The sequence below is a fragment of the Molothrus aeneus genome, chromosome 2 (genome assembly GCF_037042795.1).
Source record: "Molothrus aeneus isolate 106 chromosome 2, BPBGC_Maene_1.0, whole genome shotgun sequence".
NCBI lineage: Eukaryota > Metazoa > Chordata > Aves > Passeriformes > Icteridae > Molothrus > Molothrus aeneus.
The window spans coordinates 110,763,882-110,777,003 of NC_089647.1; the positions used below are offsets into that span (position 1 = coordinate 110,763,882).

The following is a 13,122-nucleotide window of genomic DNA, read 5'->3' on the forward strand; positions in this document are numbered from 1 at the left end:
AGACAATTATGTTGGTTGAGAGTTGGAGATAGGTCTTGCAAATGGGAAACTGCACAGCTTAGGGGTTTTCCATCACCTTCTTTATGTACATTCTTCATTTTATGCTTAAGAACAGATCCAGTTGCCCCTGCCTGTGTTATTCTAGTGGAAGACTTTTGTTTGCTCTCCCTTTCTTGCTTTCTGCCTTTTTCAACTCCCTGTGCAGGAAGATAAAATTGGGAAGCAGCCCTTGTTTCAGCAGAGAAGCCAGATAGGGATTGCTGGTTCTTATTTCTGTCTTCTAGAAATAGGCTTGTTCTTTTTTATCAGTGAACCTCAGTAAAGATCTCACAAAGATACAACATGTTATCTTTCAATCCAGCAAGGTTCTGATGAAACAGAAAATAGGCACACAACATTTCTAAAGATAAAGGAAATTGTTTAATGTCTTTTTTTACCATTGTTCATAATTCCTTTACTATTATCTTTATCTCAAGCTTTGTCTGGAACAGCACCTGGTATATAAATCCTTAACGTACAGTTACTCAGGTGATTTCCAATAACCAAACTCAGAGAAGCCTTTTTTTCTTAAAGCCATGAGTATTTTCTGTATGCTGAAGAACTTCAGAGGCTTGGTATTGGAATCAAAATCATAGCTTGTTTATTAATTTAGTGACACAAAGTTGTGTTATGTGACTGCAAAAATCACTGGGGTGTTTTATTTTCTCTTCGCCCTGATTGGTAAATTTTTTAGTTGATCAATTTTCAGTCAAGATAAAATACTTTTTCCAGCACTGTAACCACTTGACTCCTTGCCTGACATTTCTTGCAGTCCATGAAATATTCCACCTTCTGCTTGTGACCATAAATTTTCAAGTGATATTTCTGAGACCACCTCAGGCAAATGTGTTCAGTAGCTGCGATTTTGTTTTCTACTGCCTTTGTTAGAGTTTGGAAGTTTGCATTCCATTTGCAGAAGTGTGGTGTCTGTTAACAAATATGAGCCCATGGAATAAAAAAATGAGCTGTATCAAACAGGTAGAATAAAAATCATAAAGGAAAGTGTAATTACAGAGAGTAAAGTCAACCTGCAAATACCCATCAGTTCTTCTCAGTCTTGCTTGTCCATGTAGTTAGACTTTATCAAAAAGCACAAATTTAGGGTGCTGAATGTTTATCTCTCAGAAGTTTTAAATGGACAGGCAGTGCAGGTGTGTGCTCAACTCTGTCATTAACCAGAACTTTATACAAAGTTTATGAAATTGGTGTCATAGTGTTCCCCAAGGGGCTGTTTATGGGTGTGATAGGGACAGTCTTCTATCACATCTTACATTTTACAATGTTTTCTGAAAAGCAGTGGCTTATTAAGACAAATACATGGCTATTGAGCAAACAGCAAGACACTGCTGAGCCCTGTGGTATGCAGTGATTTCAGCAAGCCAGCTGCTGGCCACAAAAGATTTCCTTGTTTGTACTCACTGTTTGAACAGCAGTGAGATGGTTTTGTGGCTCCTTGAAGGAATTCCATCTGAGCTTGGAGGCAGATGAGGAACAGCTGGAGAAGGTGATGAAGGTGCTTTGTTTGAAGTGGTAACCAAGCCTTGCATCAGTGCTAGAGCAGAAATGCATTTTAATAGCATGTAAAATATTATTGGGGAGGATGGGTTGTAGGAGGCCTTTAAAGTGGGGATGAATAATTTGTCTAATGTAATGAAAGAAGAAAAGGCATTTGAAGGAATATGACGTGTGTGGTTAGATTAATTTGTTATGTAGATGAGAGGTGATGGCATTTGTCAAGGTGAATGGAAAATACGTTGTATTAATGAAGAGGAAATGACAATATAAGAAAGATTCAATTGGAGATGCAAAAATTCTTAGCCCAAATGTAGATATGGGACAAACACAAGGATTTAGAAGAAAAAGAGTAAACAAGATAATATGTAGATAATACACATGTTTTTTATATATATATGTATGTATAAAAACCATAATTGCTATGTGTGACAGGGAGAATGGTGGCATTTTTCACAATGTCAGGGAAGGTATCTGTGTTCAGAGGAGGAAAGACATTAATATTCACTTTTTTAGTCGAAGATTGAGCAGTTCATAATTGTGCTCCTTATCTCTTAGAAAATTATTTAAACCCAAAAAAGTGCTTTAAAACTACTTGAAAGTAATTTTGAGTCTTTTTTGTCCTGTAATTTTAGTATAGAACTTTTAAAAGTTTTTAAAACTTTGTAATGTATGTATAAGTGGCTTTATTGCTTGATATTCTTGTTTTTAAAGAGACACCAATGCTACAAAGGCCTGCTGTGCCAGATTATTCAATGATCTTGGGGGATTTCACTTCTCCCATCTGTGGATTGTTTTTGCAGGCTGGATGCATCACACCGTGGATCAGCTTGGAGACAAGGCAACCAAGGAAAGCTATGCTATACAGTATCTCCAGAAATCTCTAGAAGCAGATCCAAATTCTGGTCAATCCTGGTATTTCCTTGGAAGGTAAGAAAAGATTTTATAGTCACTGTAACTATATTGGTAAATTTTTTTGAGGATACTCATTATTGTGAGTATCTTACACTGTTTTTCTTAATCCTGTCAGAGGAAAAATGAAGGGAAAGTATGTATATATCTACTGAAGTCTTAAGTTTTCTGGGAAGTGTATGAAAAGACAAGGTGCTAACATATTTGGGATGAACAAAGATTAGAAGTTGAAATGAACTATGTTACCCAAGTGGCTCTGCTTTTTTGTAGTTATTTTTCAGTCTACACATTTACAGTAATCTGAATATATCCAGCCTGCTTTTACCTGTTTCTCTCCCTCTTTTTTGTAAATCCTCTATGAATGTTGTTACTTTTCTTCATACCTTTTTCATAATTCTTTCTCTCTTTATTTTCTCAGAATCTCCCTCCTAATCTCAGGTTTTGCACTGAAATACAAATATTTTCCTAGGCAGACATCCATTTTTAAAGGACATGCACAGCAATGTATGGCTCAGACTGATCCATTCTAATGTCTATTTAAGTGTTCAATTAATTTTGTAGCCTTTGACAGTATTTTTTTATTTAAAAAATAACATTCCCAGATGTAAATCGTACAAATTTGATGAGTTTTTCTGGTCATCTTTTTAAGAATATTGAGTACTTCACTTAAGCCAGCAGTAACTATTGAAATACTCAGGTTTTGGAGAAAGCTTTGAGGGCAATTCAAGTCCATATGTGAACACATCAGTTCTATTGAGGAATACCTTTAAAAAGAACAAGGCAAAAATAAAATGAATATCCTAACCTCAGTGTCTTCCAGCTGACATTCTTGGGGATTCTGGTCACATACAGCTGGAACCCATTTTTGATTTTGTCATGCTCATAATATTTCTCCAGCTGTTCCTGTAAGACAGGGATCTCCAGCCAGCACTGAGTGTGTGGGGCAGAGGGGCAGGGCAAGCGTGGGGGGAAAAGGGAAAATGAGCCAGGGATCATCTTGTATCTTCCACTGAGCTAAAATCCTGGTTTTTTCTTCAGTAGTCCCATTCCAGGTGCCTTGAGGAAGTTGAGTTCTCAGGCATGGTGGAGCTGGAGTTCCTCCACACGTGCATCTGCTCTCAGGTGGTCAGGGTGAAGCCTAGGACCCTGCAGACAAAGGGGAGAATTCAGGAAATGGGGTGGTAAATTCAGTGGGAGCACCTGTTTTGCTTTACAGGGAGGACTAGAACAAAAATGTTTCTGTGCCCCATTTCTCCAGTCCATACTCTGGCAGAAGAACAGGGTTATGGGGTTGTGCCTTCACTCTTTTCTCCCTTCCTCATTTATTCCCTTGTGCTGTTCCTTCCTCTGCTGCTTGTCCAAATCAGATAACAAGTTGGTCAAAGCTGTCTTTCAAAATACATCACCACCTCCCTTGTCTCCCACTGGAAAAACTCCATCTGCCAAAGTTTTGTGGGGGCCTAATGTTAGTGCTGCCCTAATGAGAGGCTTTGTGTGTGTGATACCCAGGCAGAGTGAGACATGTCTGTTGGACATTGGGTTAGATTGGCATTAAAACAATCTCCTGAAACACTGTATTCAGACTTCATGGATGATTTTAGGCAAAGAAATGCTATGTTTTATTGTATTCATGTCCTAGTGTGCCTCAAAAATTCTTGAAAGGGTGTAGCATGTTTGACAAACATTTGCCTCTACTATTCTGCTTGTTTTGTATTATTTACTAGAATAAATTTACTATTGTTATTTATTTGTTTTGAAAGTTGTCGGTTCTTTTTCCAACAGGGAAAGTTGTTACAAACAATACAGGACACAGTTATTGTTGATTAAACTAGTAAATATATATAGATGGATAATTGATCTTGGCTTTATTTGGAGCTTTTAATTTTAGAGCTGTAGATATTGTTCCCTCTGGTGTAACTGTAGTTCTGTTTAATGCCAGAATACTTCTGAATTTGTACATGAGGAATTAAAGTAAGACTTAAAAAATACAGAATCACACAACATTTTACTGATGCTCTGTATATGAAGTACAAATAACTGGTTTGCTAATTATTTAAATATGATTGAGATGAAAGAAATGCACATAAAAAGCCTCCCAGGCAGTCAGGGACCATCCTGATGGAGTTGGTCAGTATCTCTCAATAATTCTGTTTTGTAGAACTTTAAGTTTTATAACCATTTGTTTGATGAAATAGGTAACTTAATTGTTTCACTGTAATGCTATATGTAGATAAATACTGGTTTTATTGACTGATAAGGTATCACCAGTGAAAGAAATGCAAATCTATCAAATGTGGGATGACTGTTTTCCTTACAAATGTAGTAATCCAGGGTTTAAGTAGATTTGGGGGGCTTAAGGAAATAATTAGTAATACATGTTGAGATATTGGACTTTGCTTGTGCCTGGCATTCAGAAAAAGCAAATGTTGAGTGTGTATTTGCATGACTTAACATTTATCAGATCAGTCTTAGTAAGCCATGCTCAATGATTCCCTTCTATAAATACTACCAAAGCTCTTTCTTTTCTTCTCCCAGGTGCTATTCAAGTATTGGGAAAGTTCAGGATGCCTTTATATCTTATAGGCAATCTATTGATAAATCAGAAGCAAGTGCAGATACATGGTGTTCAATAGGGTAAGAATGATACAGGATAATACAATGATATAATTCCATGCTAATATATATAAATAAAGAATATCAGCTTTTTGTGAACTCAGGGGGACTGTAAAGTTTTTTTTTTTTTATTTACAACCCATGTTGTCAGACTTGTCTGATTTAAAGTTTAAATAATGAATTAATATTTGCTTTCTCAGTGTTTTAAATTACTGAAAATGTTACATACAATGTTAAAGTTTCATATATTTCTTCTTACAACTGGGGTTTACATAATGCCAAGATTTATTAAGGGGTTGGGGAGGGATGTGTATATTTGAGTTGCCTGTGTCTTTACTTTGTTATTAATTCTCCACTTCACTAATCTTTCTATTCAGTGTGCTGTACCAACAGCAAAATCAGCCTATGGATGCTTTACAGGCCTATATCTGTGCTGTACAATTGGACCATGGCCATGCTGCAGCCTGGATGGACCTAGGCACACTCTATGAGTCCTGCAACCAGCCTCAGGATGCCATTAAATGCTACTTAAATGCAACTAGGAGCAAAAATTGTAGTAATACCTCTGCACTTGCAGCACGGATAAAGTATTTACAGGTAAAACGAATGTTTTAAGCAGGGGAAATGCTCTTCAAACACACAGCAGAGGGGAGGGGAGAAGTCACACACTTGGAGTTTAACTTGCAGTTGTTTGTGGTGTGTTTAACCTGTTTTCATGTGTACTGTAAGCATATCATAGCCTGTAATATTTTATTTCTTCATTTTTAAGTGGAACTTAATTCCTTATAAACCCTATTTTGCACATTTAATCAAAGCATACTGTTTTACATCATTTTGCTTTTTTCTTTGTATTTGTCTACATTTTTAAGTTCTCATAACATATAGTGAGAATACGCACCACACTATCTTTCACTCTTGTTTGCAATTTCAGAAAAAAGGAATTATGAGACCTCTGAATCCAGAGCTCATCTTTGTTCTGATTCTCACAAAGGTTTATATTCTGGTTACCCTCTTTATACCTAGCACCTTTCTAAACCCCAAAATTTTAAATCTGTCCTCTCTTTAAGACATAATTAGCTACAGCATTTAGGAAGATTTCATGGACTTGCTCTTACTAAAGTAGGCTTGTGTTAAATTTGCTTTTTACATAATTTTTCCTAGGCTCAGTTGTGTAACCTTCCACAAGGTAGTCTACAGAATAAAACTAAATTACTTCCTAGTATTGAGGAGGCATGGAGCCTACCAATCCCCGCAGAGCTTACCTCCAGGCAGGGTGCCATGAACACAGCACAGCAGGTGAGAAGTTGGGTTATGTTCTGCAGGTGCCCAGCTTTAAGGGTTCTTTACAATCTGTAGTGGTCAAGCTTATTTTATTGAGCACAGGATTGGCTTTTATTAAAAGAAGCCTTTGATTTATTTGCAGAGGGATATTAGATCAAGGAGCTCCCTATAATGTGGGAGAAATATGGGGGTACCAATTTAGAACCTTTGTGGATTTTCATGATTTTAAAAGATTTCATCTTAAATAGAAATGCTGCAGTGGTTTAATAATCCCGTGAAAGGTACACATTCCTCCATTGATGACCATATGGAAACTGATTTTTCAGTTATTGAGATCAGCTTCAGAATATCTACTCAGCCCTTTTAATGTATGTGGGCTGTTAAAATTATAAAATTGAAAGGAAAGCATTAAGAATATATAGAACCATATTTTTGTCTTCCTTCTGTGATTCTTAGGCTTGTAAACCTCATCATCCAAATACTGAACCTGTACTAGGCCTCACTCAAACACCAATTTCACAGCAATCCTTGCCACTACACATGATTCCTTCTAGCCAAGTAGATGACCTGACCAGTCCTGCCAAGAGGAAAAGAACATCTAGTCCAACAAAGGTATATATTCTGATGAACTAGAGCCCCCTACCAAAATTATATGGAAAATATGCATTGCAATGATACAGCATGCACAGAATTTGTGCTGTAAATTTTAATCCTTTGGCATCAAGGTGGGGAATGTTTTTAGAAATTTTAAAAAACATTTTTCAGTGGTGTGTTAAGTGAGATTCCAGCTTAGGCAGGCGGTGCATAAGGGCAGTGCACATTGGTGGCACTATACTGCAGTTGTAGTTGTGTCAGTGAAGTACAGTTGTAGTCTGAGATTGAGAGGGAGACAATCATGTCATCCTGTCTATTGCCTTTGCTTATATTTAGAATTCAAGTGTTTCATCATCATGTAATAGTGTTACAGTAGATAAAGTATTCAGTTTTAAAAGTAGCATACATTTAAGTTAATTGCATAATTTGATTTGCTTGTTTCTCCTTATGGTATTAGGTATCATTATCTTTTTCCTCAGATTACTCTGATACTGTTGGGAATGGTAGAATGAGACTTTGTTATTTTAGTACATTCTTGCTATTATATATTATTATTCTTGAAACAATTACTAGTTCTTTCATAAATAAGTTAAAATCTAGATAGTAAAAGAAATTATGTTGGCCCTTTGATAGTCACACATTTTAATGTAACCTTTTCTCTCAGAATACTTCAGATGTTTGGAGCAGTGGCCATACAGTGTCACATCCTCCTGTACAGCAACAAATTCATTCTTGGTGCTTGACACCACAGAAATTACAGGTATGTATGGGGGATCTTCAGAAGCTCTGTTAAATATTTTGTTTCTTTCCTTCTTCCTTTGAAGAAAATAAACCTGGGACATGTTCTGGTTTCACATTCTTGAAATTCACTGTAAAATACTTCCCAGGGTATAGTTCAAGTTCTAATATTTGTGGCCTCTCTATGTGAGATAAGTTCTAGTAAACTAAATGATCTCTAGCAGAGGCTGAACACTTATATTGTATGAATTCTATAATTTATGAAGTACATAAAATAACTCTTTTTTCTTATGGTGTTTTAAAGACAGATGTGCAAATTGTCACACCTGTGTGCAAAGTGAGTTTTGTGACTTGCTGTAGTGTGGGTGATATTGAAAGAGGTGTAGGAGTATTGTTGTAATATCATCCCTTCCTCTGAGGTTGCTTCTTATATCAAATTGCATAAACAAATAAGCATATTCTATGAAATGATTACTCAAATGAAATCTGCTGCTGCTTTTCTGTATTATGTGTCACCTAATACAATTATATGAAATGCTAGATTTTAGTTTGGAAATCTTATTTTGGGTGGTTTTTGTCAGGAAATTTTGTTGTCACTTCATTAGGGCATGCAGTGAGTTCAGCAGGAATTTCATATATTGAAAATAAGACCCTGCTGGAAAATTTTACCCATGCATTCATTGCACATGCTTTGGATGCAAAGAGAAATAGAAAGGGAGCACAGTGCAGAGGCAGAAAGCATTCTCATTAACTGAGCAATGTTCCCCTCAATTCCAATATAGTTCTTCAGCTGTTTCTCTGTCTGAACAATATTGGCTTTATTATACTGTATAATTTTCCCTCCCTCCTTCTCCTGCCTCCCCACCCCTTTGGTTCTTCCTCAGTCATTCTCTCTCTCTCTCTCTCTCTCCAAGCATTCTCATTATTTCTCTCTGCTTATTTTATATTTGACTACTTTTTCCCCTTTTCATTCTCACCTTTTTCCAGATCCAACTTCCTTCTCTAAGCAGAACCTCAGTAGCCCTCTCTTGAGTACAGTAGACTGGATGTGCTGGCAATAGCTTGACAAGGTTCCAGCACATATAAAAAGGAAAGCCAAAAATGTATGATGCAAGAGGAGAGTGAATAAAAAAGCCTTTATTGCATCTTCAAAGTTGGCCTTTCAAAATTGGCAATTCAAGGGCTGGATGGATATGGCATGTTACATACACATGCATATATGTGTGTGTGTATATATATATATATATATATATATATATTTTTTTTTTTTTTTTTTTTTTTTTTTTTTTTAATTGCACTCCCCTCCGGAGGGAGTTCAGAATGGAAGGTACTGTTAATCCAGGGATTTTGGCATGCACCATCTTCATCTGCTTTTTAAGTCACACCACTTAGCAGCAGCAGTTTTACTGGTAGAATGTTGCAGGGTGCTGAGTGTTTTTAAATGAGTAAAGAGATCAGATTTTTGGTGATAGATACCTAAATTTATCAGTTGCAAACAAGATCAATATCATAACTTAAGATATTGCTCTTGCTAATTAAATCATAGAATTTTCTGGAATTTTTTTTTTATATTTTCAGGAGAATTTTTCGTGTGTGCCTATAGGTTTAATTCACTTTGTGATGAACAGTATTAATAAAAGAACAGCACAATACAAAAAGCTGTTAAAATGTACATAATTATGATAAGAATTCTATATAATCATACTTGAATGTAGTTTTCTTTATGGTACTAGCACACTTAATTTTAGTGTGGCAGTCATAATTATACACTCAAATAATTTACAGAGTCTCTTTAGTTTTAATAACTTGTAATAAGGTTTGGTTGCAAGAGAATGTATGGAAAGATGTTTGAGTCTGTAACAGAAATCTAGATTATTTTCAGCTTTCTAAGTGTTACCTTCATGGATACTTTTTAGTATTTTATGCAAGAAAGTTATTAAAAAGCCCATGCAATTTTAATGATTATGAACCACACTGCTGTTTTTTTAGCACTTGGAACAGCTGCGTGCAAACCGAAATAATCTAAATCCAGCACAGAAACTTATGCTGGAACAGCTGGAGAGTCAGTTTGTCTTGATGCAGCAACACCAGCAGGTGAGAACAAAAATATTTTTCTTACCTACAACACTTTTGTCAGTAATGGAGACTGTTGTGTTTCTAGAATTCTAAAGAATTTCTGCTGTACGGAGTTGTTGTGCCCCTTGCTGTTTTATGGTAATTTTTTTTTTTGGATAAAGGATAGTTGTGGATTAGTGGTTGAAATATAATGAGTTTAGATGTGTTTTATTATAGGGCAGCTGGTTAATGTAAAAGTTTTCAAGCCACATTTTCAAAGTAATGTGAGTGGACATATCTAAAAGCAGTTCTGCTTGAAAACACTTGGCTGTAGTAACAGCTTTTCTCTCGTCCTGTCATTGTTCACTTCTCTCTCCCTCTCTGTCCAGAATCAGCAATAAAACATTCAGACTGAATGGCCAAGAAAAAAAGCGTACTGATAGTTTTACTTAACGTTTACTCAGCATTTTTATGAGCCTGACAGTTCGCAAAAGCAACTGTAAAGATCTTAAAATGAGTATAAAATTGGAACTGACCAGTGCAGTAAAGTACACAAACCTTGTACGACCCTTCCTTTCTCAGTTCTGCAGCCAATGTTGTTGTGCTTTGTTCATGTTCCATTAGATGAGACAAACAGGAGTTGCACAGGTACGATCTACTGGAATTCCTAACGGGCCAACAGCTGATTCATCACTGCCTACAAACTCTGTCTCTGGCCAGCAGCCTCAGGTTGCTCTGACCAGAGTGCCTAACGTCGCTCAGCGTGGAATCCGTCCCGCCTGCCCCGGGCAGCCTCTGGCTAATGGACCCTTTCCAGCAGGCCCCGTTCCCTGCAGCACAGCAAGAACGCTGGGTAGTACAGACACTATTTTGATAGGCAATAATCACATAACAGAAAGTGGAAGTAATGGAAACGTGCCTTACCTGCAGCGAAACGCACTCTCTCTACCTCATAACCGCACAAACCTGACCAGCAGCGCAGAGGAGCCGTGGAAAAACCAACTATCCAACTCCACTCAGGTACAGCTTCAGTTTGCTCCTGGGGTGCACTCAGGGGCCTTCCTGGGCAACTCACTGCTGGAAGGCTCTCATTTGCAAAAGCATTTTTTCCCTAGAGTTGATGGCATAGATTCAAATAAAACATAGGTTAAACCTCCATGCCACTTTTATATATATATATATATATATATATATATATATATATATATATATATATATATATATATATATATATATATATATATATATATGTATATGTATATGTATATATGTATATATATGTGTGTATATATATATATGTATATGTATATATGTATATATATGTGTATATATATATATATACACACACATACATACACATACTATATATATATTCTACATATATATGAATATATAGTGTATACATATATATATATATATATAAAGTGTGTGTATATATATATATATACTTTATATATGTACTAAATCTTTGTGTTAAGTGAACTCCTTTCAGGATAAAGGAAATGATCAGAAATAATATATATATAAAAATAATTATATATATATAAAAATGATATATATATAAATATATATAAATATATATATATATATATATATATATATATATATATATATAAATTTTTATATATATATCCTTCAGGATAAAGGAAATTATCATAAATCATATATATATATATATATACACTTTATATATACAAACTTCTTTCAGGATAAAGAAAATGATCATAAATCAAAGAGTGCAGTTCCATAGTACCTCTGTAGTAAAAGGGAATAATTGTACATCTTTTTGTTGCTTCTTTAACGTGAAATGTTGTGATTTTGTTTTTCGTGTAGGAGGAATGTGCATATTTCATGGGAAGCTCAATGTTGTAGTTATTTTTGATGTTACTTTGTCGCCATGATGTAATCATTACCATGTTTTGTTTCCATGTGATATTTAAAAAGTAATATGTAGCACTCAGCACCACAGGGTTACTTGCAGAAAAATATTATAATGCCAGTAAGAATCCATAGGGATTTAAGTGTGTTAGTAAGAGTGTTTTGTGTGTGTGTGTTAGATTTTGAAGATGGAGCATTTTTTTTAATTCCAGCCTGAATGTCTTTCTTCCAAGACAAACCTTGTGGATGTAATGAAGAGTTCTATAGGATAATACCATAATGGTTTAATTCATTTTTACCAGATGGGTTATACAGTTGATACAATGTTGTCTTCTTCCTCAAAACTGACTGCATTTCTTGTTTAATTAGTATTGCATGTTACTTTAGTGCTGAGGAATTGACAGTGGGCTTACATACATAGATACTTAACTGCACATACACTGCAACAAAGGCTAACACTGGAACACTTTATGTAAAACTTGGCTATTCCAAACTAAAACTTGTGTTACAATTTTCAAAGGTTTCCTCCCAATAAGCAGTACCTTTTTTAAACATTACACGGGCATTTGGAACCTGTGCACCTTACTGCCCCTTGCTTAAATTAGAATTCACATTTGTATTTTCTCTGTATAAAAGAAGTTCTTCATTGTTGTGCTATTGTCCATAAAGTGGAGAAGTAATATTTGCAGTAGGAGCTGGCTCTTTTCCATGGAGAAAATATTTTTGGAAAGGCAAGGAAAGCTTGTGGGGCCATTTCCTATGTCCATTGCATCAAGGTCCCAGCAGTTTCTGAGTCTGTAGCATTCTCCACAGGTACCAAATGAACTCTTGATTTAAAGAATTATTTATCAGTAATTAGGCTCCGTAGAGGAATGAAGAAATTACATGTACAGGTGTGACATGCATAATGCAGTTTGTAATTAACAAAAACATTTTGCCTATAATAGGTAGCAACCATTCCCTTCTAAAAGACAAGTGAAAACCAGACTAGGAGGAAACTTCATCACCGTTGGGATCCTCCAAAGTGGATCCTTTCCAAAATAAAATCTCAGTTACAAGTAAATATAAAAATGGATTATTTTCACCAATTTTCTTATGCATTGGCTCATAGCTAAGGAGTCATTTAAACATGCAAAAATGTAATTGTAGGATTGGGAATTTGTAATGAAATGTTTAACTCAGTAGTTGTTACCCTGAAATCAACTATGTAAGCATCAGCTTTGCAGTCATTGATATATACCATTTATTAGGAGACTGAGCTCTTAGCATGCTAAAATCAATTTGTGCTATTGATGTCAAGAGTTAGGTCTGCTATGAGGTCGTGTTTCAGTTGTGTCCAGTTAATGATCAATGGCAACATTTCTTTAAAATACCTGTGTCAGATATTAGCAAGAAATTCCATCTTTTCATTGCTCTATATCTATCTATACGCCTCTAAAATTGAAAGTAAATGGAATTTACTGACTTCTGCTTATTTAGAAAGCAGGTGGTTACCAGTGG

General features: G+C 35.6%; 1 protein-coding gene across 5 annotated transcripts in view; it reads left to right on the forward strand.

The window, feature by feature from the left end:
* KDM6A (lysine demethylase 6A) overlaps positions 1–13,122 on the forward strand; it is a 151,743-nt gene that overhangs the window by 102,906 nt on the left and 35,715 nt on the right. For 2 of the 5 annotated variants that reach the window (XM_066545508.1, XM_066545509.1), the window contains exons 10-17: positions 2,355–2,481; positions 4,999–5,097; positions 5,454–5,673; positions 6,238–6,372; positions 6,814–6,969; positions 7,616–7,711; positions 9,679–9,783; positions 10,369–10,764. In XM_066545508.1, coding sequence (XP_066401605.1) covers positions 2,355–2,481; positions 4,999–5,097; positions 5,454–5,673; positions 6,238–6,372; positions 6,814–6,969; positions 7,616–7,711; positions 9,679–9,783; positions 10,369–10,764 — 1,334 coding nt within the window. The remainder of the gene's footprint in view (positions 1–2,354; positions 2,482–4,998; positions 5,098–5,453; positions 5,674–6,237; positions 6,373–6,813; positions 6,970–7,615; positions 7,712–9,678; positions 9,784–10,368; positions 10,765–13,122) is intronic. The other 3 variants (XM_066545511.1, XM_066545510.1, XM_066545512.1) reach the window with 3 other exon arrangements.